General features: G+C 45.2%; 1 protein-coding gene across 2 annotated transcripts; it reads left to right on the plus strand.

The window, feature by feature from the left end:
• The first annotated feature begins 6,099 nt into the window (after positions 1-6,099).
• Positions 6,100-14,280, plus strand: si:ch211-256a21.4 (uncharacterized). Of its 2 annotated transcripts, none has more exons than XR_010019752.1 (3): positions 6,100-6,276; positions 8,908-9,084; positions 13,219-14,280. XR_010019752.1 is itself a non-coding variant. In XM_063063163.1 (3 exons), the coding sequence occupies exons 1-3, from the start codon at positions 6,666-6,668 to the stop codon at positions 13,434-13,436; spliced, it is 543 nt and encodes a 180-aa protein (XP_062919233.1). In that variant the 5' UTR covers positions 6,288-6,665; the 3' UTR covers positions 13,437-14,280. The 2 variants fall into 2 exon arrangements, 1 of the variants encoding a protein (XP_062919233.1); XM_063063163.1 differs by lacking the exon at positions 6,100-6,276 and adding an exon at positions 6,288-6,813.
• The last annotated feature ends 11,459 nt before the right edge of the window (positions 14,281-25,739 follow it).

Genomic DNA, 25,739 nt, shown 5'->3' on the forward strand with positions numbered 1-25,739 from the left:
GATTTGAGCTCTCAGATAACTTTTACCAAGATCTCAGACCTTAATTAGCTTGTTAGGGCTATGGCTTGTTCACAGTCATTGTTACTAAAGGCTAGGTGATGCAAATTTCAAAGCTTTATAAATACCCTAACTCCTCAAACCTTGTCCCAAAAATCAGCAACCATGGGCTCTTCTAAGCAGCTGCCTAGCACTCTGAAAATTAAAATAAATGATGCCCACAAAGCAGGAAAAGGCTATAAGATAGCAACGCACTTTCAGGTAGCCATTTCCTCAGTTCGTAACGTAATTAAGAGATAGCAGTTAACAGGAATGGTGGAGGTCAAGTTGAAGTCTGGAAAACCAAGAAAACTTTCCGAGAGAACTGCTCGTAGGATTGCTAGAAAGGCAAATCAAAATCCCCGTTTGACTGCAAAAGACCTTCAGGAGGATTTAGCAGACTCTGGAGTGGTGGTGCACTGTTCTACTGTGCAGCGACACCTGCACAAATATGACATTCATGGAAGAGTCATCAAAAGATTCCTGCATCCTCTCCACAAAAGTCAGCATCAGAAGTTTGGAAAGGAACATCTAAACAAGCCTGATGCATTTTGGAAACAAGTCCTGTGGACTGATGAAGTTAAAATAGAACTATTTGGCCGCAATGAGCAAAGGTATGTTGGAGAAAAAAGGGTGCAGAATTTCATGAAAAGAACACCACGCCAACTGTTAAGCACGGGGGTGGATCAATCATGCTTTGGGTTTGTGTTGCAGCCAGTGGCACGGGGAACATTTACTGGTAGAGGGAAGAATGAATTAAATACCAGCAAATTCTGGAAGCAAATATCACACCATCTGTAGAAAAGCTGAAGATAAAAAGAGGATGGCTTCTACAACAGGATAATGATCCTAAACACACCCCAAAATCCACAATAGAACCTCAAGAGGCGCAAGCTGAAGGTTTTGCCATGGCCCTCACAGTCCCCTGACCTAAACATCATCAACAATCTGGATAGACCTCAAAAGAACAGTGCATGCAAGATGGCCCAAGAATCTCACAGAACTAGAAGCCTTTTGCAAGGAAGAATGGGCTAAAATCCCCCAAGCAAGAATTGAAAGACTCTTAGCCTGCTACAGAAAGTGTTTACAAGCTGTGATACTTGCCAAAGGGGGTGTTACTAAGTACTGACCATGCAGGGTGCCCAAACTTTTGCTTCGGGCCCTTTTCCTTTTTCATTATTTTGAAATTGTAAAAGATAGAAATAAAGAAAGTAATCTTGCTTAAAATATTAAAGAAATGTGTCATCTTGAACTTTATGCCTTTTGGAAATCAGGTCATCTTTTACTTGCTTAGCTATTCACAGTAACGAAATTTTGACCACGGGTGCCCAAACTTTTGCATGCCACTATATGACCCATCTACAACCACTCTGCCTTCTGTGGGCAAGCCAGTTCTGAATCCACAAAGCAATGCCCCTTCCCATGCCTCCTTACTTTCTCAATAAGCCTTGCATGGGATACCTTGTCAAATGCCTTGCTGAAATCCATATACACTACATCTACTACTCTTCCTTCATCAATGTACTTAGTCACATGCTCAAAAAAAATCAGTCAGGCTCGTAAGGCAGGATCTGCCTTTGACAAAGCCATGCTGACTAATCCTAATCATATTATGCCTCTCCAAATGTTCATAAATCCTGCCTCTTAGGATCTTCACCATCAATTTACCAACCACTGAAGCAAGACTCACTGGTCTAGAATTTTCTGGGCTATCTCTACTCCCTTTCTTGAATAATGGAACAACATCTGCAACCCTCAAATCCTCTGGAACCTCTCCCATCCCCATTGATGATGCAGAGATCATTGCCAGAGGCTCAGCAATCTCATCCCTCACCTCCCACAGTAGCCTGGGGTACATCTCGCCTGGTCCTGGTGACTTATCCAACTTGATGCTTTCCAAAAGCTCCAGCAACATCCTCTTTCTTAATATTTACAGCTCAAGCTTTTCAGTCTGCTGTAAGTCATCCCTACAATCACCAAGGTCCTTTTCCGTAGTGAATACTGAAGCAAAGTATTCATTAAGTACCTCTGCTATCTCCTCTGGTTCCATACACACTTTTCCACTGTCACACTTGATTGGTCCTATTCTCTCACGTCTTATCCTCCTGCTCTTCACATACTTGTAGAATGCCTTGGGGTTATCCTTAATCCTGTCTGCCAAGGCCTTCTCATTGCCCCTTCCAGCTCTCCTAATTTCTTAAATTCCTTCCTGCTAGCCTTATAATCTTCTAGACCTCTATCATTACCTAGATTTTTGGACCTTTCGTAAGCTCTTGCCTTTGAAAGGTTTTCCAACATTGTATTTCATTTGCCACTTTCTTGCCCATTCTCCTAATCTGTCTAAGTCCTTCTGCATCCTACCTGCTTCCTCAACACTACCTGCCCCTCCACCAACCTTTGTATCATCTGCAAACTTGGCAACAAAGCCATCTATTCCATCATCTAAATCATTAATATACAGCATAAAAAGAAGCGGTCCCAACACCAACTCCTACGGAACACCACTAGTCACTAGCAGCCAACCAGAAAAGGATCCTTTTACTCCCACTCGCTGCCTCCTACCAATCAGCCAATGCTCTAACCATGTTAGAAACCTTCCTGTAATACCATGGGCTCTTAACTTGGTAAGCAACCTCATGTGTGGCACTAGTCTAAATACAGTGTACATACACTGGGCAACCAAAATGTGACACATCTGCAAAGTTTGCACCATCATCACTTCCAGACAGGACAACCACCACTCTAGACCCCATCAAAGAAAAGTGCTGCATGCTATGCAGGGAAGCAGGCCACCTTTAGAAGGGCTACCTCAAGGACTCCCTCAGCTGTACACAAGCAATGAGTGAACAGACAACTAATTCACTTCCACTACTCCAGTGGAATATGGTAGGAGCAGAAGGAAAGAATAGAAAAGCAGAGATATTATCTTGTCAAAGCAAGGATGTAACATGGAGGCTTTATAGGGCACCAGTGAGGCCTCGTGGAGTATTTGAGCAGTTTTGGGCCTTTATACAAGATCAGATGTACTGACATTGGAGAGGGCTCAGAGGAGGCCCATGAGAATGATTCCAGGACTGAAAGCTTCATCATACAGGACTGTTTGATGGCTCTGGACCTGTACTCGCTGGAACATAGAAGAATGAAGGGGGAAGTCCTATTGAAACCTATTGAATGTTGAAAAGCCCAGATTAGAGTGGACATGGAATCTAGTGCCAAAGGGCCCGGCCGCAGAATAGAAGAACATCCATTTATAACGATGAAAAGGATTTCTTTAGGTGGAACCTGAATTTGAGGAACTCGTTGCCACGGGTGGCTGTGGAGGCCAGGTCATTGGCTGTATTTGGAGGTTGACTGGTTCTTGATTAGTTACGGCATGAAAGGTTATGGGGAAGAATGTCATGGTGCACTCTTGGAAGACTGAACCCAGGTATGGAGGACAGAAGGATCCCCAGGAAGAGACGGAATCAGGAGGTTAGACATTGGAATCAGAGCCTTGGAGGAGCAACACTACAAGAACTCACCCTCTCCGACACAATGACCCCACTAAGGCAATGAATGAGAGTCCTCCTTAAATATCATAGGATGCAAGAAACATGTGCCAGCTACAATCAACTTGACAAGATTAAACTGAAAACACCAAGGGCTTAACTAATTAAGATATCGATTAGTAAATACAAGGTGCTCAAAACCCCCAGAAATTCAATGCTCTATGGCAAGCCACAGGCCTCATGACAGTACCTTCCCTCCCTCCAAGGCTGGACACTTGACAGCCTAAGGAGCTCTCGTGGCAGGTCTGAAAAATACAATGACCCGGAGCTCAAGGCAGCTCTGAAAATCTGAAACAGCCCTGACAGTCCAGAGGAAGGCTATTCCATTGAGGCTGACCCCAGATCCCAGTCAACCCCAAACACCTGTCTTAGTCATTACCTTTGATGCCCATAACCTTTTGCTTTAAATGTACCCACAGTTTTGGCCTCCACAGCTGCCTGTGGCAAAGCATTCCAAAGATTCGCTACTCTCTGGCTGAAAAACATTCCTCTTTACTTCTGTTCTAAAGGGTTTCCCCTCAATTTTGAGGCAGTGCCCTCTAGTTCTGGACACCCTCCTCCTCCACCCCCCCCAGAGGAAACATCCTCTTCACATCCACCCTACCTAGTCCTTTCAAGATTTAGCAAGTTTCAATGAGACCACCATTCCCCCTCCACCCCCCCCGCAAGCATTCTTCTAAATTCCATCAAGTGCAATAAGTACAGGCCCAAAGCTGCCAAACACTCCTCATACATTAACCCCTTCATTCCCAGAATCATCCTTGTGAACCCCCTCTGGACTCACCAAAAACACATCCTCTGAGATTTGGAGTCCAAGACTGTTGACAGTACTCCAAGTGCGGCCTAACCAGTGTCTTATAAAGCCCGGCATTATCTCCTTGCTTTTATATTCTATTCCCCTTGAAATGAATGCCAACCTTACATTTGCCTTTACCACAGATGCAACCTGTAAATTAACTTTCTAGGAGTTCTGCACGAGGATTCCCAAGTCCTTTTCCACCTCTGATGTTTGAAGTTTATCCCCATTTAGATAATAGTCTGCACTATTGTTCCTTTTACCAAAATGCATTACATACATTTCCCAACACTGTATGCCATCTCAGACAAGAGAAAATCTGCAGATGCTGGAAATCCAAGCAACACACACAAAATGCTGGAGGAACTGTATTCCATCTGCCACTTTTTTGCCCATTCTTTCATTTGTCCAAGTCCTCCTGCAATCACATTGCTTCCTCAACACCGCCTACTCCTATACCCATCTTCATATCATCTGTAAATTTTGCCATAAAGCCAAGTTCCTGGCCATATGGCCATTATCTAAATCACTGACAAACTGAGGAACTCACTAGCCTTCCACCCATCACCATTCCTTTATCCATACCACAACCTTTCCTGTAATGCCATGGGATTTTATTATGTTAAGCAGCCTCATGTGAGGCACCTTATCAAGTGCCTTCTGAAAATCCACATAAATGACATCCACTGCCTCTCCTTTACCCACCCTGCTCATTACTTCCTCAAAGAACTCTAACAGATTTGTCAGGCAAGATTCCCCTTCACAGAAACAATGCTAACTTTGCCTTATTTTATCATTAGTCTCCCAAATACCACAAAACCTCATCCTTAAAAAAGTACTCCAACACTTTCCCAACCACTGAGTTTAGGCTAACTGGCCTATAATTTCCTCTCCTCTTAAAGAGCTAAGTGACATTTGCAATTTCCCAGTCCTCCAGAACCATGCCAGAATCAAGAGATTCTTGAAAGATCATGACCAATGCATCTGCTATCTCTTCAGCAACCTCTTTCAGAACTCTGATGTAGTCCATCTGGTCCAGGGGACTTATCCACCTTGAGACCTTTGAGTTTACCTTGCACTTTTGCCTTTATGGCACTCACCGCCGCTCCCTGACACTCACGGACCTCTGGCACACTACTGGTGTCTTCCACAGTGAAGACTGATACAAATGCGCGGAAGAATGACAGAATCGCCAGGAAGAGACAGAAACAGCGGCTCAGAGGAGTGACACCACGATAATTCATCCTCTCCGACACAATGACCCCACAAAGGAACTGAGTGGGAATCTTTAAATAGAATGCGGGAAACACGTGTCGGTCACGATGAACTTGACGAGAAAACCGAAAACACAAGGGCTTAACGACTCTGATTAAAATAGATTAATAAATACACGGCGCTCACAGCGCTCTGTGACAAGCCGCAGGGCTCACGACGGAGAAGGCAGATGAATGAGGTTGAAAGGGAAAAAAATGGATCAGCCATAATGAAATGGTGGAGCAGACTCGATGGGCTGAGTGGCCTAATTCTGCTCCTACCTCTAATAGTCTCTTATGGAAAGAAAGTCGGGCCACAGCAAACTGTCGCCCTCACCCCAGACACAATCGGAAAGATCAAAGCCATTTGCTGCAATTGGGCGTGCCCGAAGTGTTGCGAAATCTGCGCCCTCTTTACATCTTGATTGTGTGTGCCCGGGGCCGGAAGTTCCTGGCCACATGACCTTCAAAAAAAGAGACGCATTCAAGTGCCGTTATGTTTTATTAAAGACATGTCAAAAGAATGCCGGCTGACGATAGTCTTGGCTGCCCAGTGGTGAATGTTTGATTAGTAACCAGCAAGCTATTTACCAGGAACTCTATTTTCTCCTACGGAAGTATCCATCAGATTTCCCGCTAACAGGTAAAGCTGACCCAAAAATAACATTGTAAATTCCCGTTAAATCCATCCGACCTTAAACTGCTGGCGTTTGTATCCATGTGCGCGACTCCCAGGACTTGTAGCCTTTTGAAAGGTTTGTCAGCATCTCTACACCTCCCACCCACCGCCTGATAAGAACTTCTGACTCGTTTGCACCCTCGGTTTTCCCTTTTAAGATTTGCCCTGGAGACCGTGACCCAGAGTCGGCTGACACGCTGGGGGATCCCCTGCATTCGCGGGAGATCTGGGGGTTTCCAGTCCCTCAGTAGCATCAGCGGACTGCCTCGGTGACAAGAACAGAGCAACAAGTGAAACGAGAAAGTGTAAGGGCATCATTTCGCGTTCAGCTGCTCCTTCTGTCGCGGAGAAAGATGTGGAGAAATCAGCGGAGGTATTGGTTGCTGCAAAACGTCTCGGGAATCGTCGGCTCTGTCGGTCTGATATACTCGGTTTGCTGTCCCGACTGGTACGGGGGGAAAGGGCTGTGGGACTCGGCGGATGTCACATGGCTCAGCCGAGGTAAGAGATTTCAACTAGCCTTTCAGAGGCTGCACCTCCTGTCTCTGGTCTGCGACGGAGCGCATGGACGCAGCCATTCGGCCCATTGCGACCTGCCTGTTGAATGCCTGACCCATCTGTCTATCTACCCCTCTCCCCCCCTCTCAGTTACTAAGCGCCAATCTCAATAATTTCCTTATCCTCCCTCGCCGAAGAGTTGTCTTTCTCGCTCAAGATCCATAAAGTTTACTCTTTTGAACAAATTTTCGCCATTGTGAGAGGTGAAACTGATGATGTCGGCGGCGCCTTGCCGGGCGAAGGCCATTGTCACTTTGCCGCTCCAGGCTGATCACGGCAGCAATATGGTGGCTAATACCGTGGCGCCGCTTAAGGTGTGTTACCGCTCCGATCGTAAATTCAGCAAATGGGGACTGTACCAGTCTACCCCTCCTGCTTTTTAACTCCCCACGGTTTGCCGTCTGCCTGCGCAGTCCAACCCCACTCCTGGATCGGCGGTATATTCAAACCTATCGCGTTCCCGGACTAGGGAGATCAACTGCAATATAGTTCAATTAATTTTTCATGTTCAGTGAAAAATGAACAGTACTTTTTAAGTTCAACATTCAACAGACGCAAAGCCATTTGGAAAAAAAACTTCTGCCGGCAAATTCTGGTAACCTGACGTAAAACAGAGAATGTTGGAAATACTACGTAGGAGGGGCTGCATGGGGCAGTTTAACTTTCAGGTCGAAGTCCCTTTGTCAGAATTGGAAAGTCTTTCCTCGTTTGTGTTCTCAATTTCCCATTTCAGACAAAGCATCCTCCATCTGAAAAGTGCAATGTTTCTTTTCCCCAGAACTGCCTGACCTGTTAAAACTTTCTAATTTAATGAACTTCTGAAAAATAATATATAGAACATTTTTTTGTGTGTCATCTAAGCTGCCTTCTCCTTCCCCACCCAGAAAGGAACGCTGCTTGATTTTTGCAAACTGCCTCAATTAAGAAAAGCCTCTGCCGATGCCCAGTACTGAGTAGGGAGGTAACAGGCTCATTCAGGCACACCTTTGGAAGTGACTTGAGGAAGAGTTTTCCATGGCCAGGCTCAGAAGAAAGCGAGTTGGACATGAGAAAAAGGGGATCGGGGTGGAGGGTGATACAAGAAAATAATGAGGGATGGCCATCACTGCCATTCATGCAGTGAGATAATGCAGGCAGGCTTGAGCGGGAGAAGTTACAGATGAGCAGGCAAGTAATGCAGGCAAAGATTACAGGAATTTAGAAGGGTGGTTAATTTGAAAAAACAGTGCTGGGTTGAAATAAGGGAATCAGTGATACAAAGTCTGCTGAAGGCAGGGATGGAGGTAAAGAAGAAACAATCATTCAGTTGTAGTACTTGTTGATGCTGGAGTCTAGTCCTATTGATTTTCTGTTTCTGCTCTGCAGAACTGGTGCTTCTCCATTCCACCACAGTACTATTAATAGATACATCTAATGAGCAGTTTCTGCAACAAGAATCTATTAATTAAAATTGCAATGTGTTAAATAAATTACATGGCAAGTACAAGATTTCACATTGGAATAATTAAAATAAGTATTTGTAAAACAACGGCTAATTCAGATAATCTGTTTTCTGCTTACATTGGCCAGATTTCCTACCCCACCTTCATATTCTGCCTTCTTCCCCCTTTCTTTCCCGCCCTGACGAAGGGTCTCAGCCCAAAATGGCAATTGTTTATTCTTCTCCATAGATACTGCCTGACCTGCTGAATTCCTGCAGCATTTTGTGGATTTTGTATTTTATTTACTGACTGGCCTTTGTCAACCATTGACGAGGGGCAGATAATTAATCTACATCCCAAGTATTAATCACTCAGGCAAAAGCTGGTCAAGATGAGTCAGAACAGAGCCCCTCCAAGGGGGTGGCCACAATGATCACATATTGTGGTACTTGCACAAACTCTGAAGGCATCTGTCTCCTAATTAGTATGATAAAGCTCTGAAGAGTTTGACTGGTCCAGTGTGAGAGTATTTCACAGAAACAATATGGAACTCTCAGTCAAAGAAAAAAGAAGTGTGAGTGCTTTTAACTTACGTAATCCTTGGTTTCCCTTTCAGCTGTGGAAACAGAGCGTGTGCTAGGAGCGATAGCATGTATGATGGCAGGCACATCCATCTGTCTCTGTCTGCTGTTCATCTTTTGCTGGGATCCAGACACTAACGCCAAGTGCAAGCTGAATCCTGAACGGACACTGCATCCTGGAAAGCTGCTGGTTGTACTACTGATGCCAACTGGTAAGAATACCGGGTTTGATCATTCACTTTAATGACACGTGAGTAACCAAGAATTGAACACGGGTCTGACTTTAACCCCAGAATGAAAAAATATACACCAAAGTGAACATTCCTAATGATTATTTGATGTTTCCTGCCCAAAGTGAATGTGAACATCAGATGCAATGCCCCCAGTCAGAAGAGCCTGTCAGAGCACTAAAAAATCTTGCAGGTTGTTGGAAGTCATGTTTTGGAAGGAAGGATGGATGGAATACATGGCAGGGACATAAGGAGAACTGGCACATGGATATCTTGGAATGCAAGCCAATAGCTCCCTGAAAGTGGTGACCCAGGTGGATAGGACAGTGGAAAAGGCTTTTGGTATGCTTCTCTTTATAGGCTGAAACATTGAACATAAGAGTTGAGACATTATGTTGCATTTAGAATATTATTGTTTGGATTGGATCACCATACCACATAAAGGTTGTGTTAGCAATAGAAAGAATGCAGAAGAGAATCACCAAGATATTGCCTGTGATGGAGGACAAAGTCATAAAGAGAGTTTAAAGTCATGGAGTCCTAGAGAAATACAGCACAGAAATAGGCCCTTTGGCCCATCTAGTCCATGTCAAAATCATTAAAACTGCCTACTCTGATCCACCTGCACCGGGACCATAGCCCTCCATATCCTTTCTATCCAGGTACCTATCCAAACTTCTCTTAAACATTGAAATTGAGCTTGCATGCACCACTTGTGCTGGCAGCACATACCACATTCTCACCACCCTCTGAGTGAAGAAGTTTCCCCTCATATTCCCCTTAAATTTCTCACCTTTCACCCTTAACCCATGACCTCTGGTTGTAGTCCCACCCAACCTCAGTGGAAAAAAGCATGCTTGCATTTACCCTGTCTATACTCCTCATAATTTTGTACACCTCTATCAAATCTGCTCTCTATCTTCTACGTTCTACAGTCCTAACCTATTCAATCTTTCCTTATAACTCAGGTCATCCAGACCCAGCAACATCCTTGTAAATTTTCTCTGGATTCTTTCAACCTTGTTTACATCTTTCCTGTAGATAGGTGACCAAAACCGCACACAATACTGCAAATTAGGCTTCATCAATGTCTTATGCTGTACAACTTCAACATAACATCTCATCTTCTGTACTCTATACATTGATTTATAATGGCCAATGTGCCAAAAGCTTTCTTTATGACCCTATCTACCTGTGACACCACTTTGAACAAATTATGGAGCTGTTATGGATTATGGATCCCTTTGTTCTACCACACTCCTCAGTGCCTGCTGTTCACTGTGTTAAACCTACCCTGGTTGGTCCTCATAAGGTTCGTCCATTGTCATCGATGTAGACCTCAACACCATTAGTACATTTTACGAGGTCGAGTTGCTAGCTCGACACTTAACCCGGCACGAATGGAAAGCATGCCCGAGAGCGGGTCGACTAGATTCGAACTCTGGAACCTTCACTTCCGGAGTCCGACGCTGATGTCACTGCGCCACCAGCCGGCTTGATGGTGTCGAGACTAGCGTTTGATTTGGATTTAAGTGAGGGAGAGTTGTGCAGCGTCAGCCTCACTCTCTCTTCCCAATTCCCATCTGGATCCAGTGGCAAGACAGAGTCTAGACGGCTGGAGATGGGACTAGGCACAGTGGATGACCAGGACATCTTCTGTGTCTTGTCCTGCTCTATGCGTTCCACGACGCTTACAGAGACTGCCTTCTTGACCATTGGACCTTCCATTGGTCTCGTCCGCTCAATCCGCTGGAGTCTGTCTTCACATGCTGGGAGAGACAACTCCTTATCTCACCGAGGGTTTGAGACCCGTCGGCTACCCTCACCTGGTTTAGCCGGCTTGTCGAAGCCGTTGCCTAGGGTGTGGCCGCTGTCGCATGCAAACAGCTACGGGGAGCCACAGGTGAGAGCTGAGTGCCAGGTGGGGACCAAAGGTGGACAAACCGCCTTGAAAAGGACGCGACATGTTCCCCCACCAGAGGTGCTACCCCTCCCTGACGTACTAAACCTCACACTTGTCTGCATTAAATTCCACCTGCCATTTTTCAGCCCATTTTTCTAGTTGATGCAGGTCCCTTTGCAAGCCATGAAAAAGTCATCTTCACTGTCCAGTACACCCCCAGTCTTGGTGTCATCTGCAAATTTGCTGATCCAGTGAACCACATTATCATCCAGATCATTGATATAGATGACAAACAACAGCGGACACTGCCCTGATCCCTGAAGCACACCACAGACCTCCAGTCAGAGAGGCAATCCCTGGCTCCTCCCACAAAGCCAATGCCTAATCCAATTTACTACCTCATTCTAATTGCCAAGCAACCGAAGCTTCCTGACCAACCTCCCGTGCGAGTTTAGATGGGCTGGATTTACTCTCACTGAAATTTTGGAGACTGAGTGTTGACCTTATGGTGATTAATAAAATTATGAGCAGGATGGGTAAGATTGACAATCAGAACCGGTTTCCTAGGGAAGTAGAGCCTAGAACTGGAGGAACCAATTTTGAGGTGAGAGGAGAGAAATTTAAAGAAGATGTGGCAGGTAGGTTTTTCCACACAGGTAAATATCTGGAATAAGTTGCCCAGGGGTGATAGCAGAGACGGGTACAATTAAAACATCTAAAAGGCACTTAGGCACTTGAAGAGTGAGCAAGTGGGATTAGCTTAGATAGGCACCATGATCAATATGGACAAAGTGGGCCAAGAGGGCTTCTTTTCTGCACTGTACCGTTCCACGTTTCTGTGAAAAAGAACAGCTACTTGGTTGACATATTTGTGACAATGTGAGTGCCAATCATGTCAATGCTTTCAGGAGAGGGAACAAGGCCGGAAGGAGCTGAAAAAAGGAGAAAACTGGTGCAGGGGTGGAATTTTCCAGAAACAGCTTAAATATTGTAGATCATGGATAAAATCTATGAAGTCACGACATGTCATGAAAATAAGTTTCAGCATGTTATTAATCCTCAGGAAACTTTTGAAAGATTTTACGAAACACAGAAAATTAGTGAAATTCTCTACTTGACTCCCAATAATTTGCACAGGACAGATAATTGGTAATTATATTAGATTATTGCTTGAGGTGGTCCATGCTTGAATTAAAGCATGAGTCAAACAGTTATCAATTAAGTTTAAGGATGTTGCCAGTTCTTCTCCTGGCAAGGTGGTAATTCAATTTATCCTCTGTTTTCTCTGCACGGTGGTGTTTTGATCAAACCTATTACATTCCTGTTGTGCGTGACTCATTAACGCGTTGAAGTAAAGCAGATTAATTATGATATCCTCTCGAAGCATTAAGTGTTATCAAACTCAACTGTTTATATTGACTGATGAAGAAGTCAATTGAACTTACAGGTGACCGAATACAGTGGATAGCTGATTTTATGATTGCATTTAGAACATGACTAAATTCTGAACGTAGGGCTTTATATCTTTAACACAAGAGATTTTGCAGATGCTGGAAATCCAGAGCAATAGACACAAAATGCGGAAGGAACTCAGCAGGTCAGGCAGCATCTATGGGGAGGAATAAACAGTCAACATTTCTGTCTCCCCTCTTCTAATCACCTCCTTCAGGTGTTCCTTCTTTTTCCCTTTTTCCCATGGTTTACTGTCCTCTCCTATCAGCTTCCTTCTTCTTCAGCCCTTTACTTTTGCCACCTATCACCTCCCAGCTCCTCACTCAACTCCCTCCTCCGCCCACCCACCTTCCCCCTCACCTGTTTCCACCAATCACCTGCTAGCTTGCCCCCCACCATCTTATTCTGGCTTCTTCACCGTTCCTTTCCAGTACTGATGAAGGGTCTCAGCCTGAAGCGTCAACTGTTTATTCCACTCCATCGATGCTGCCTGACCAGCTGAATTTCTTCAGTGTTTTGTGGATTTTGTATTTTATTTATTGAGCCCTTGTTAACCATTTGATTATTTTGGAAAAACGTCAGTTGATCAACTGACAGATCCACGTGGAGACTACTACAGGATACAGGAGAAACACAATCACACCAGCATCGAATGATTAATTTTTACGGTGCAACTGTTTTTCATGAGGTATATTTTAGCAGTCGTAATTATTAAATAATATAATAACTGCATGGCTAATTACAATCTATTTTATTTTCAGCTATTGTATATTTTATCCCATGGTGCTCATTCACATATCGTCACAAGGAACTGATCAAGGATGATTTCACAAGACTTGGCTCTGCATATTGGATGGGAATCTGTTCTTGTCTCACTTTGTTAGTTATTCTGCCAAGTATCTACTTAAAAGAACAGTGCTCGCTTCCAGAACTAGTGCCTATAATGAGCAGGAACTCTATTTCAAGTGAATCTGTATGAAGTCTTATCTCATGGACCAAGGAGACAGATTATTTTCAGAACTAGTATGGGAATACAGGAAGACTAAATCTGAAAGAACTTCTTTAGGAATTGGAAAAGTGACATTATTTAAAAGGTATTTCAATTGTGCTGAATACATCTGCTGAACTATACAAAAAGTAATTGTAGGTGAAAATGTTTATGTGTAAGTGTACTCAGGTAGCAAATACTAATGTTATCTGAACTACAGTAGTCAAGTTGCAAAATCATAAAACAGTTCATAAGAAGTCTCTAATTCGGGCGGCTGGTGGTGCAAAGACATCGGCGTCGGACCTGGGAGCAGAGGTTCCCGGGTTTGAAACCAGACGGGTCCGCTCCTGGGTACACTTTCCATCCGTGCCGGGTTGAGTGTCGAGGTCGCAACTCGACCTTGCAAAATAAAGGGAAAATACTGCGAAAATGTCTGTGTGAGGAATGGCTTGTCACACGGTCTCTCTCTCTCTCTCTCGTTCCGCACCTTGTAAAAAAAAAGCCATGAAAAAGACATCATCATGGACGTGCACAGACTCGCACGCAGGCACACACACACACACACACACGCGCGCGCAGACGCAGACTTGCACGCACGCACGCAGGCACATGCCAAAAAAAGGTCTCTAATTCTTCATCCATCTTAAAATATTCATCCACTTTAATCCCTCCTTATGTTTTTATACTATTGTCCTTCTTGCTAAGTTATCTCAAATGTTTCCTAACTTACAATTAAATATCTTTTTATTTCACCCCATTTATGCTTTAATTTTACTCTCTTGTTTTTTTTGACTGACATACAAATTTTTAGATATTTTATTTATTTTGATGAAGTCCCAATGTACCCAGACCTTAATAAAATTGGCTTTAAGCAAAATATATATAAAGTTCTTTTAAAATCCATATGGCCTGTTTAAGTAGCCTGCTGGTGACTCTATAGCTTTGAGTCAAGTCCTGCAAAATGAAGGTACCAAGAAATGGTTTCAGCTTTGACTGTTTCATATTGGTATGTTTTAATCAATGCACCAAGCTAATGCCCTAAGCTTAGTGAAAGTGCTCCATTGGTCAATGTACAACACAGTATGTGGTGAAACTGAAATCAATAAGCATTAGTGAAAAAACATGTACCAACAAGCTGAATCCCTGACGTAACAGCCTTGCTATCGCTGCATCTTGGGCTAAAACTGAAGTCAATACGCACTGAAGGAAAAATATTGCTGTAGCTGAAGTCATATCTCATACAAAGGAATTACAGTAATGTGCAAAAGTCTTAGGCACACAAGATTTTTTTAATATTACATGGCCACAGAGCCCTGATCTCAACATCGTCGAGGCTGGCTGGGATTACCTGGAGATACAGAAGCAAGTGGGACAGCCAAAGCCTGCGGAAGAACTGCAGCAAGTTCTCCAAGATGCTTGAAACAGCTTACCAGCTATTTTTAAAAATAAAACTGCAGGACAGTGTACCTAAGAGAATTGATGCGGTTTTAAAGGCAAAGTGTGGTCACACCAAATATTGATTTGATTTAGATTTTTTACTGTTTACTGCTCTTTGTAGTAAATTTATTTGATATTTAGAAAATTTTCATTTGAAAGCATCTTTGCTTTATAGAATTTTTTATATGTAACTAAGACTTTTGCACAGTTCTGTAGACAAGCTCCAGGGCAACACTGGAGGAGTTCCTTCGGGCAGTGTGACAAGCCCAGCATTTTCAGCTGTTTCTTCAGTGAGTTTGTTTTTATGCTGAGGTCAGAAATGGGAACATTAGACCATGTTACACATCAACAGTGCCATTCACAACCCCTCAATAAATGAAGTAATCCATGCTGGAGTGCAAGATAGATAGATAGACATACGATCCCGAGGGAAATTAGGTTTTGTTACAGTTGCACCAACCAAGAACAGAGTACAAGTATAGCAATACAAAACCACAATCAATCAAATAATAATATGTAAACCATGCCAGACGGAAATAAGTCCAACAAGAGTATAAGACCATGATAAATAGTAAGAACATTTGTGTGACCAAACTTCAGACATCAGCCATCTCCAAAGTCACTTCCACTTCCCTTCAAAGTATTACTACTAAATCTTCCATCTTCAATATCGTAGTGCTCACCATTGGCCAAGTGACCCAGCCACATAAATATTGTGTATAGAAAAGCAGCCTGGAGGCTGGGCATCTTGCGATAAGTGACTCATTTCCTGACACCATAGGGCCTTTCCACTGCTTGCAAGTGGAAATCAGAGCATGATGGAACATTCTTAATTTCAGCAAAACCGCCCTCAAGAAGCTTGAAACAATCCAGAACAAAGCCGCCTGCAACCACTTTAACCATCCAGCACCTACATCAGCAGCACAGTCACTGTGGTGTGTATTGTGGGCAGCATGTTCGGCAGTTTCCCATCCAGGCTAGTCTGATGGCCCCTTCCAAATCTGCCCCGAGGAGGACAAAGGCAACAGGTGCACAGTCTTCCTTCATTGGACTCTTTTAGTCCATTTAAAAGTGCAGGCCTGCTTTTACTGACATAATAATATATACACACAAAGACAATTCCCTTGATTCACGTAATTAAAATTGCTGACACTTACATAGTTAGGGCTTGTATTCAAAGGTTCAATTTAATGTCAGAGAAATGTATACAATATTCATTCCGGTCCTGGGCTGGACTGGATCCAATGTCCTAGGGGGAGCATTTGCTACTGTTGTTCAGGAGGATTTAAACTAATGTGGCAGGGGGAGGGGAACAAGTGCAGAGAGACAGAGGGGTGTAAAATGAGGGTAGAAGTAAAAAGTAGTAAGGTGAAAAGTAAAAGTGGCAGGCAGGCAAATCCAGGGCAAAAATCAAAAAGGGCCACTTTTCAACATAAGTGTATAAGGGCTAAGAGTGTTGTAAAAGCAAGCCTGAAGGCTTTGTGTGTCAATGCAAGGAGCATTCGTAACAAGGTGGATGAATTGAAAGTGCAGATAGTTATTAATAAATATGATATAGTTGGGATCACAGAGACATGGCTCCAGGGTGACCAAGGATGGGAGCTCAACATTCAGGGATATTCAATATTCAGGAGGGATAGACATGAATGAAAAGGAGGTGGGGTAGCATTGCTGGTTAGAGAGGAGATTAACGCAATAGAAAGGAAGGACATTAGCTGGGAGGGTGTGGAATCAATATGAGTAGAGCTGCATAACACTAAGGGGCAGAAAACGCTGGTGGGAGATGTGAACAGGCCACCAAACAGTAGTATTGAGGTTGGGGATGGCATTAAACAGGAAATTAGAAATGTGTGCAATAAAGGAACAGCAGTTATAATGGGTGACTTCAATCTACATATAGATTGGGTGAACCAGATTGGTAAGGGTGCTGAGGAAGAGGATTTCTTGGAATGTATGCGGGATGGTTTTCTGAACCAACATGTCAAGGAACCAATCAGAGAGCAGGCCATTCTAGACTAGGTATTGAGCAATGAGGAAGGGTTAATTAGCAATCTTGTCGTGAGAGGCCCCTTGGGTAAGAGTGACCTTAATATGGTGGAATTCTTCATTAAGATGGAGAGTGACATAGTTAATTCAGAAACAAAGGTTCTGAACTTAAAGAAGGGTAACTTTGAAGGTATGAGATGTGAATTAGCTAAGATAGACTGGCAAATGATACTTAAAGGGTTGACAGTGGATATGCAATGGCAAGCATTTAAAGATCGCATGGATGAACTACAATTGTTCATTCCAGTTTGGCAAAAGAATAAACCAGGGAAGGTAGTGCACCCATGGCTGACAAGGGAAATTAGGTATGGTATCAATTCCAAAGAAGAAACATACAAATTAGCCAGAAAAAGTGGCACACCTGAGGACTGGGAGAAATTAAGAGTCCAGCAGAGGAGGACAAAGGGCTTAATTAGGAAATGGAAAAAAGATTATGAGAGAAAAATGGCAGGAAACATAAAAACTGACTGTAAAAGCTTTTATAGATACGTGAAAAGAAAAAGATTGGTTAAGACAAATGTAGGTCCCTTACAGTCAGAAACAGGTGAATTGATTATGGGGAACAAGGACATGGTAGACCAATTGAATAACTACTTTGGTTCTGTCTTCACTAAGGAGGATATAAATAATCTTCCGGAAATAGGAGGGGACTGAGGGTCTAGTGAGATGGAGGGACTGAGGGTCCAGTGAGATGGAGGAACTGAGGGAAATACATGTTAGTAGGGAAGTGGTGTTAGGTAAATTGAAGGGATTAAAGGCAGGTAAATCCCCAGGACCAGATGGTCTGCATCCCAGAGTGCTTAAGGAAGTAGCCCAAGAAATAGTGGATGCATTAGTGATAATCTTTCAAAACTCTTTAGATTCTGGATTAGTTCCTGAGGATTGGAGGGTGGGAAATGTAACCCCGCTTTTTAAAAAAGGAGGGAGAGAGAAACTGGGGAATTATAGACCGGTTAGCCTAACATCGGTGGTGGGGAAAATGCTAGAGTCAGTTATCAAAGATATGATAACAGCACATTTGGAAAGCGGTGAAATCATCGGACAAAGTCAGCATGGATTTGTGAAAGGAAAATCATGTCTGATGAACCTCATAGAATTTTTTGAGGATGTAACTAGTAGAGTGGGTAGGGGAGAACCAGTGGATGTGGTATATTTGGATTTTCAAAAGGCTTTTGACAAGGTCCCACAGAAGAGATTAGTGTGCAAACTTAAAGCACATGGTATTGGGGGTATGGTATTGATGTGGATTGAGACTTTGTTGGCAGACAGGAAGCAAAGAGTGGGAATAAAAGGGACCTTTTCAGAATGGCAGGCAGTGACTAGTGGGGTACCGCAAGGCTCAGTGCTGGGACCCCAGTTGTTTATAATGTATATTAATGACTTAGATGGGGGAATTAAATGCAGCAGCTCCAAGTTTGCGGATGACACAAAGCTGGGTGGCAGTGTTAGCTGTGGGGAGGATGCTAAGAGGATGCAGGTTGACTTGGATAGATTGGGTGAGTGGGCAAATTCATGGCAGATGCAATTTAATGTGGATAAGTGTGAGGTTATCCACTTTGGTGGCAAAACCAGGAAAACAGATTATTATCTGAATGGTGGCGGATTAGGAAAAGGGGAGGTGCAACATGACCAGGGTGTCATTGTACACCAGTCATTGAAAGTGGACATGCAGGTACAGCAGGCGGTGAAAAAGGCAAATGGTATGCTGGCATTCATAACAAGAGGATTTGAGTACAGGAGCTGGGAGGTATTACTGCAGTTGTACAAGGCCTTGGTGAGACCACACCTGGAGTATTGTGTGCAGTTTTAGTCCCCTAATCTGAGGAAAGACATTCTTGCCATAGAGGGAGTACAAAGAAGGTTCAGCAGATTGATTCCTGGGATGGCAGAACTTTCATATGATGAAAGACTGGATCGACTAGGCTTATACTCGCTGGAACTTAGAAGATTGAGGGAGGATCTTATTGCAACGTATAAAATTCTAAGGGGATTGGAGAGGCTAGATGCAGGAAGATTGTTCCCGATGTTGGGGAAGTCCAGAACGAGGGGGTCACAGTTTAAGGATAAAGGGGAAGCCTTTTAGGACCGAGGTAAGGAAAAACTTCTTCACACAGAGAGTGGTGAATCTGTGGAATTCTCTGCCACAGGAAACAGTTGCGGCCAGTTCATTGGCTATATTTAAGAGGGAGTTAGATATGGCTCTTGTGGCTAAAGGGATCAGGGGTATGGAGGGAAGGCTGGTACAGGGTTCTGAGTTGGATGATCAGCCATGATCATGCTGAATGGCAGTGAAGGCTCGAAGGGCCGAATGGCCTACTCCTGCACCTATTTTCTATGTTTCTATACATCCTGAAATGCTTTTTCTTTGCAAAAAAATTTATTTTATTAAAAACTTCTCAGTAGCTCGATTGGAGTGGAATGAATAAAGTGAAAAGAGAATATATCAAACATTAATTCAAATGAATTTGAATGTCACATTCCTGTGATTTAACGTCTGCAAGTAGCTAGCTGACTGAAGAAAATAAAGTGAATAACAGTGACACAAAGCATCTATCATGCTGAAGAAATGATCCATATAATGAGAACTTTGTACAATGAGATAGTCATTCTGAAACAGTTCTTAATCCACAATGATAAAAATACAAGCAAAGATGATAAGTTCATTAAAAAGTAGATTGTTATTAAAGCAGTGGGCTCTTAATAACCATACCGCTCTTTCTGACATTGGTTTCTATTTTAAAACCAAACCAACCCTCCAACTGCATTGCAAAATAAAAATGTGCAGGTTGAAGCAAGGCAACCAGTGATATATTTCAATAAGCAGAGATGAAACAAGAGGATGCAAAAGGCTAAAAAACCACAAAGACGTCACATGTATAGAAGCAGAAACAGCAGAATTTACCCCATTAATAGGAACTGATTCTAAGTGCAGAATCTTTCCGAACATTTGTTCTACTGTAGTGATCTGCAAACATGATTTTTCTCTCCGCCCACCCCTGTATAACACATTTCCTTCAGCTTTTCAAGGCTTTTAGACAATATTGTGCTGTGATGCATTATCAGCTATTGAGGGGGTTTCAGCAGGATATTCCACCACTGTGAATGTCAAATATGAGGGAGATCTTTACCTTACTGCAACTTCATCTCATGCCTACACAAAGTGATAGGAGTCACCAAATTAAAGGTACAAATCCTTACCAATCTTTCTCTTTTTACCCTGAAATATAGGTGCATTTTAGCACCTTCTGTTTACTGTTCAGTAAGTAACTTGTTTTGGACAGACAATAAATAAAATTTGAAATATTCTTGGTTTGCCCAGAATCATCTGATACATGCACTGACTACTTATGTAGGTAGTATGCATTTGAATACTATGGAGGATAAAGGAAACCGGAAGCTGATTTAAGAGAACAAAGGAATAGAATATCTACCTCCATGTGAGGTACAGTATGTTCCTGGTCACATAATTCAAAGATTCAAGATTCAAAAAAACTTTATTGTCATTCTAACCGTACATCAGCTCTACAGGGTGTGGTAAACCATGTATATATGTTGTAACTGGGTTACCTGTCTGGACACGCCCCTCTGCTGGCTGCCCCTGTGGCTCCTCCCACAGATTCCTGTATAAAGGTGTTTCGTCTTGCCCCTCCCCCTCAGTCCAGGGGCAGACACTCACCATGGAGTCGTATTGTTGTACAGCGAATGAAAGTCTTTCGGTATTTTACCTAACCTCTGTTTTTTGGAGTTATTGAAGGTGCTTCAATTTTATTCGCTGTACATTTTAAAGCATGGAACAGACCCTGAGACCCGACAAATTAGATCTCGATCCACAAACACCTGAAGCTGGAAATGCTTTCGAACTCTGGCTGGTCTGCTTTGAAGCGTATCTAGAGGAGATTAAAGCGACAGACCCCGTAGCAAAGCGCAGAGTTCTACTCTCCAGGGTCAGTCCACGGGTCTATTCGCTGATCAGAGACCAGCCGAACTACGACGGCGCAATGAACGCACTCAAAGGACAATACCTGCAGCTGATAAACAGTGTCTATGCTTGGCATCACTTAGCGACTTGGCACCAGCGGCCTGGGGAATCGAGTCCCGAGTTCGTCCAGGCACTACAGACACTCGTGCGGGCCTGCAATTGCCAGGAGCTGACGGCGGCGCAGCATGCAGAACTCCTAGTGAGAGACGCCTTCGTTACGGGGACCAGGTCAGTGTACGTGTGCCAGCGGCTGTTGGAAAAAGCCGATCTTACCTTTAAGTTCGGCGATCGAACTGGCCGATATGCTGGAGGCCGCTCTGCATATCTCTGAGGCTCTCCAGGCACGCGATCCCCCGATGGCCTCGTGGGCGCCGCAGACCCCGCAACCCGCCGGCGAATCGACCTCGGCTGCTGCCAGTCGCGAGTCCGTGAAGTGCTACTTCTGCGGACTGGAGAAGCACCCCCGGAAACGCTGCACGGCCCGACGAGCTACCTGCTCCAGCTGCAGAAAGAAGGGCCACTTCGCCAAGGCCTGTAAGTCCAAACCACGAGCAGGATCGAGCAGCGCTGCATGCAAGGCATGGAGGTCGCCATCTTGCCTGTACTCCACCACCATGTGCGAGACATGGGGGCGGCCATCTTGGTCGACGCCACCTCACACCACCTACAACCCATGGGTGCTCACAAGGCACCCCACCACGCAGGACCAAGACAGCGACTCAACTCTGGCCTCCATGACCCTCGACCAAAGTGCTCCCCACCAGCTCACAAGGTCAATGATGGACATCCTGGTGGAGGGGCGCAGAACAAGCTGCCTGTTTGACACGGGCAGCACGGAGAGTTTTATCCACCCGGACACGGTGCAGCATTGTGGACTCGTGATATGGCCGGTAAGCCAGAGGGTCACCATGGCTTCCCGGTCACATACAACAGACATCCGGGGTGGGGGGGTTGTGTAGCGACACTAGTGGTGCAGGGCACAGAATATCGAGACTTTACGTTACTGGTTATGTCTCAACTGTGTGCCCCTGTGCTATTAGGGCTCAACTTCCAGAGCCACCTGAAAAGTGTGACATTGGAGTATGACGGGCCCCTCCCACCAATTACTGTCGCAAATCCCCAGTTTTGTAGGGATACGTCACATACCCCGCTACTGACCACACACACACACACCGACCCGCACATCCCACCCAACATCATGCCAACTGCCACACTACCGACACCATTTGCGGTCTCTCCACCCTCAAGATCCCTCCCCCACTGCTGTTCACCAACCTGACCCCCGACTGTAAACCTGTGGCAACTAAAAGCAGGAGGTACAGCGCGGGGGACAGAGCTTTCATTAAGTCGGAGGTGCAGCGGCTGCTCAGGGTGGGGGTCATTGAGGCAAGCACAAGTCCTTGGAGGGCGCAGGTGGTGGTTGTTCGGAACGGGGAGAAGAATAGGATGGTCGTGGACTATAGCCAGACCATCAATAGGTTCACGCAGCTCGACGCGTACCCTCTACCCCGCATCACGGATATGGTCAATCAGATAGCACAGTGCAAGGTGTACTCGACCATAGACCTAAAATCCGCTTACCATCAGCTCCCCATCCGCCTGGAGGACCGCCCTTACACTGCCTTCAAGGCAGACGGCAGGCTTTATCACTTCCTGCGCGTCCCCTTCGGTGTCACGAATGGTGTATCTGTCTTCCAGAGGGAAATGGACCGGATGATGGACCAGTGCCAACTGAAGGCCACGTTCCCATATCTGGATAACATCACCATCTGTGGTCACGACTGGCAGGGTCATGACAACAACCTCCAAAATTTTCTCCAAGTGGCCAAAGCTATCAATCTCACCTATAACAAGGACAAGTGTGTATTCTGGACCACCCGACTTGCTATCCTTGGGTGTGTCGTGGAGAATGGAGTCATTGGCCCTGAACCCGACCGTATGCGTTCCCTGTTGGAACTCCCTTTTCCCAACACCCTCAGAGCCCTCAAAAGATGCCTGGGCTTCTTTTCATATTACACCCAATGGGTCTCTAACTACACAGACAAGGCCCGCCCCCTGGTCAAGTCCAGTACATTCCCCCTCTCAGCCGAGGCCCGCGCGGCCTTCAGCCGCATGAAATGGGACATTGCCAAAGCAGCAATACGTGCGGTGGACAAGGCCATTCCCTTCCAAGTAGAGAGTGACGCCGCTGACTTTGTGCTGGCTGCTACCCTCAACCAGGCAGGAAGACCGGTGACGTTCTTCTCCCGTACTCTTCAAGGCCCTGAACTTAGGCACTCCACAGTGGAGAAAGAGGCCCAGGCCATAGTGGAAGCTGTTAGGCACTGGAGGCACTATCTCGCCGGCAAAAGGTTCACCCTGCTAACTGACCAGTGCTCAGTCACCTTCATGTTTAATAACCAACAGTGGGGCAAAATCAAAAATGATAAAATTCTGAGGTGGAGAATCGAACTCTCCACTTACAACTATGACATCATGTACAGGCCTGGGAAGCTCAACGAGCCCTCCGATGCCCTATCCCGGGGAACATGCGCCAGCGTGCAGATCAACCGGCTATACGCCCTACATGTAGACATTTGCCACCCAGGGGTCAGCTGGCTTTTCCACTTCGTGAAAGCCCGGAACCTGCCTTACTCCCTTGAGGAGATCAGGATGATGACCAGGGACTGCCAAGTCTGCACAGAGTGCAAACTGCACTTCTACCGACCCGAAAAGGCACCATTCATCAAGGCCACCCACCCCTTTGAGCGACTGAGTGTTGACTTTAAGGGCCCTCTTCCCTCCACCGACCGCAACGTGTACTTTCTTAACGTTATCGACGAGTACTTGCGGTTCCCCTTTGCCATCCCCTGCCCCGACACCACTACCACGTCAGTTATAAAAGCCCTGCACAAGCTCTTCACTCTGTTCGGATACCCATGCTATATCCACAGTGACAGAGGGTCCTCGTTTATGAGTGACGAGCTGCGCCAATACCTGCTGGCCAGGGGAATTGCAACTAGTAGGACCACGAGCTATAATCCCCGGGGGAATGGACAGGTAGAGAAGGAGAATGGCACAGTGTGGAAAGCCACACTCTTAGCCCTCAGGTCAAAGGGACTGCCGGTCTCCCGCTGGCAGGAGGTCCTTCCCGAGGCACTCCACTCCATCCGCTCCCTGTTATGCACGGCCACCAATGCCACCCCTCATGAGCGGCTCTTTTCTTTCCCCAGAAAATTGACCACTGGAATCACCCTACCATCTTGGCTGATGTCCCCGGGGCCAGTGCTGCTCCGGAAACGTGTGAGGAGCAATAAATACTCCCCGATGGTCGAGAGGGTTCACTTACTTCATGCAAACCCCCAGGTTTTATTTGATGGGCGGGAGGACACGGTCTCCATCCGCGACCTGGCGCCCGCAGGAGCTCCAGGCCCCTACGCTGAACACTCCATGGTGACTATTGACCCCGTACCCACCGATGTATGTACCCACGAGACACCGCGCACTCCAAGCCCTACACAGACACCCCACGACACTGCCATACCGGGCATGATGCACATGCATGAGGGATTAACAACGCCTAACGTGCTGACACCTCAAGTCAGGCCGGAGCCAGCACAACCGTCGTCACCGGTGCAATCACCACCGGTGTTACGTAGATCACAGTGACGGACTCGACCGCCTGATAGACTTAACCTGTAAATATACTTGTTTTAAATATTGTCAGTCACTTCACCCCACGGGACTCCTTTTTAAAAAAAGGAGGGGTGAATGTGGTAAACCATGTATATATGTTGTAACTCGGTTACCTGTCTGGACACACCCCTCTGCTGACTGCCCCTGTGGCTCCTCCCACAGTCCCCTGAATAAAGGTGTTCGCCTTGCCCCTCCCCCTCAGTCCGGGGGCAGACACTCACTGTGGAGGTCGTATCGTACAGCGAATAAAAGCCTTTCAGTATTTTACCCAACCTCAGTCTTTTGGAGTTATTGAAGGTTCTTCACAGGGCCGAATGAGACAGCATTTCCCAGGAGCAATGCAATCATAACATAACAAACGCAACACTAAATAATAAACATAACAATAATTAGTAAAACACAACAGCCACATGTCAGTTAAAATCAGTTATAAGTGTCCAGTGCAAGTTAAAAGTGTCCAAAGCAGAGTCAGGTAGAGCAGCTATTTAGCAGTCTGACTGCCTGTGGGAGGAAGCTGTTTAGTAGCCTTGTGGTTTTAGTTTTGATGCTCCTGTAACGTTTGCCTGATGGTAGAAGAACAAACAGTTCATGGAGAGGGTGTGAGGGGTCTTTAATGATGTATCATGTCTTCTGGAGGCATCGACTCTGAAAGAGGTCTTGGACAGAAGGTAGGGAGACCCCAATAACCTTCTCTGCTCCCCTAACCACCCTCTGCAAGGCTTTTTTGTCGACAGCACTGCAGCTGGAGTACCAGGTTATGATGCAAAAGGTCAGCACACTCTCAACCACGCCTCTGTAGAATGTAGTTAAGATGTTAGTGGGGAGTGATGCTTGTTTAAGCTTCCTCAGAAAGTGCAATCTCTGCTGGGCCCGTTTCACAATCCCAGTGGTGTTCCTGGACCAGGTGAGATTGTCTGAGATCTGCACCCCAAGGAACTTGATGTTTTCCACTCTCTCCACTGTGGAGCTGCTGATGCTGAGGGGTGTGTGCTCGGGCTGAGACCGTCTGAAATCAATGGTCATCTCCTTGGTTTTGGTGACATTAAGCATCAAGTTGTTATCACTCTCTACGTGTTTGACCTCCTCCCTGTACATAGTTTCATCATTTTTGCTGATGAGCCCCACCACTGTGGTATCATCTGCAAATTTAATGATCA

The sequence above is a fragment of the Mobula hypostoma genome, chromosome 11, assembly GCF_963921235.1.
Source record: "Mobula hypostoma chromosome 11, sMobHyp1.1, whole genome shotgun sequence".
NCBI classification, from domain to species: domain Eukaryota; kingdom Metazoa; phylum Chordata; class Chondrichthyes; order Myliobatiformes; family Myliobatidae; genus Mobula; species Mobula hypostoma.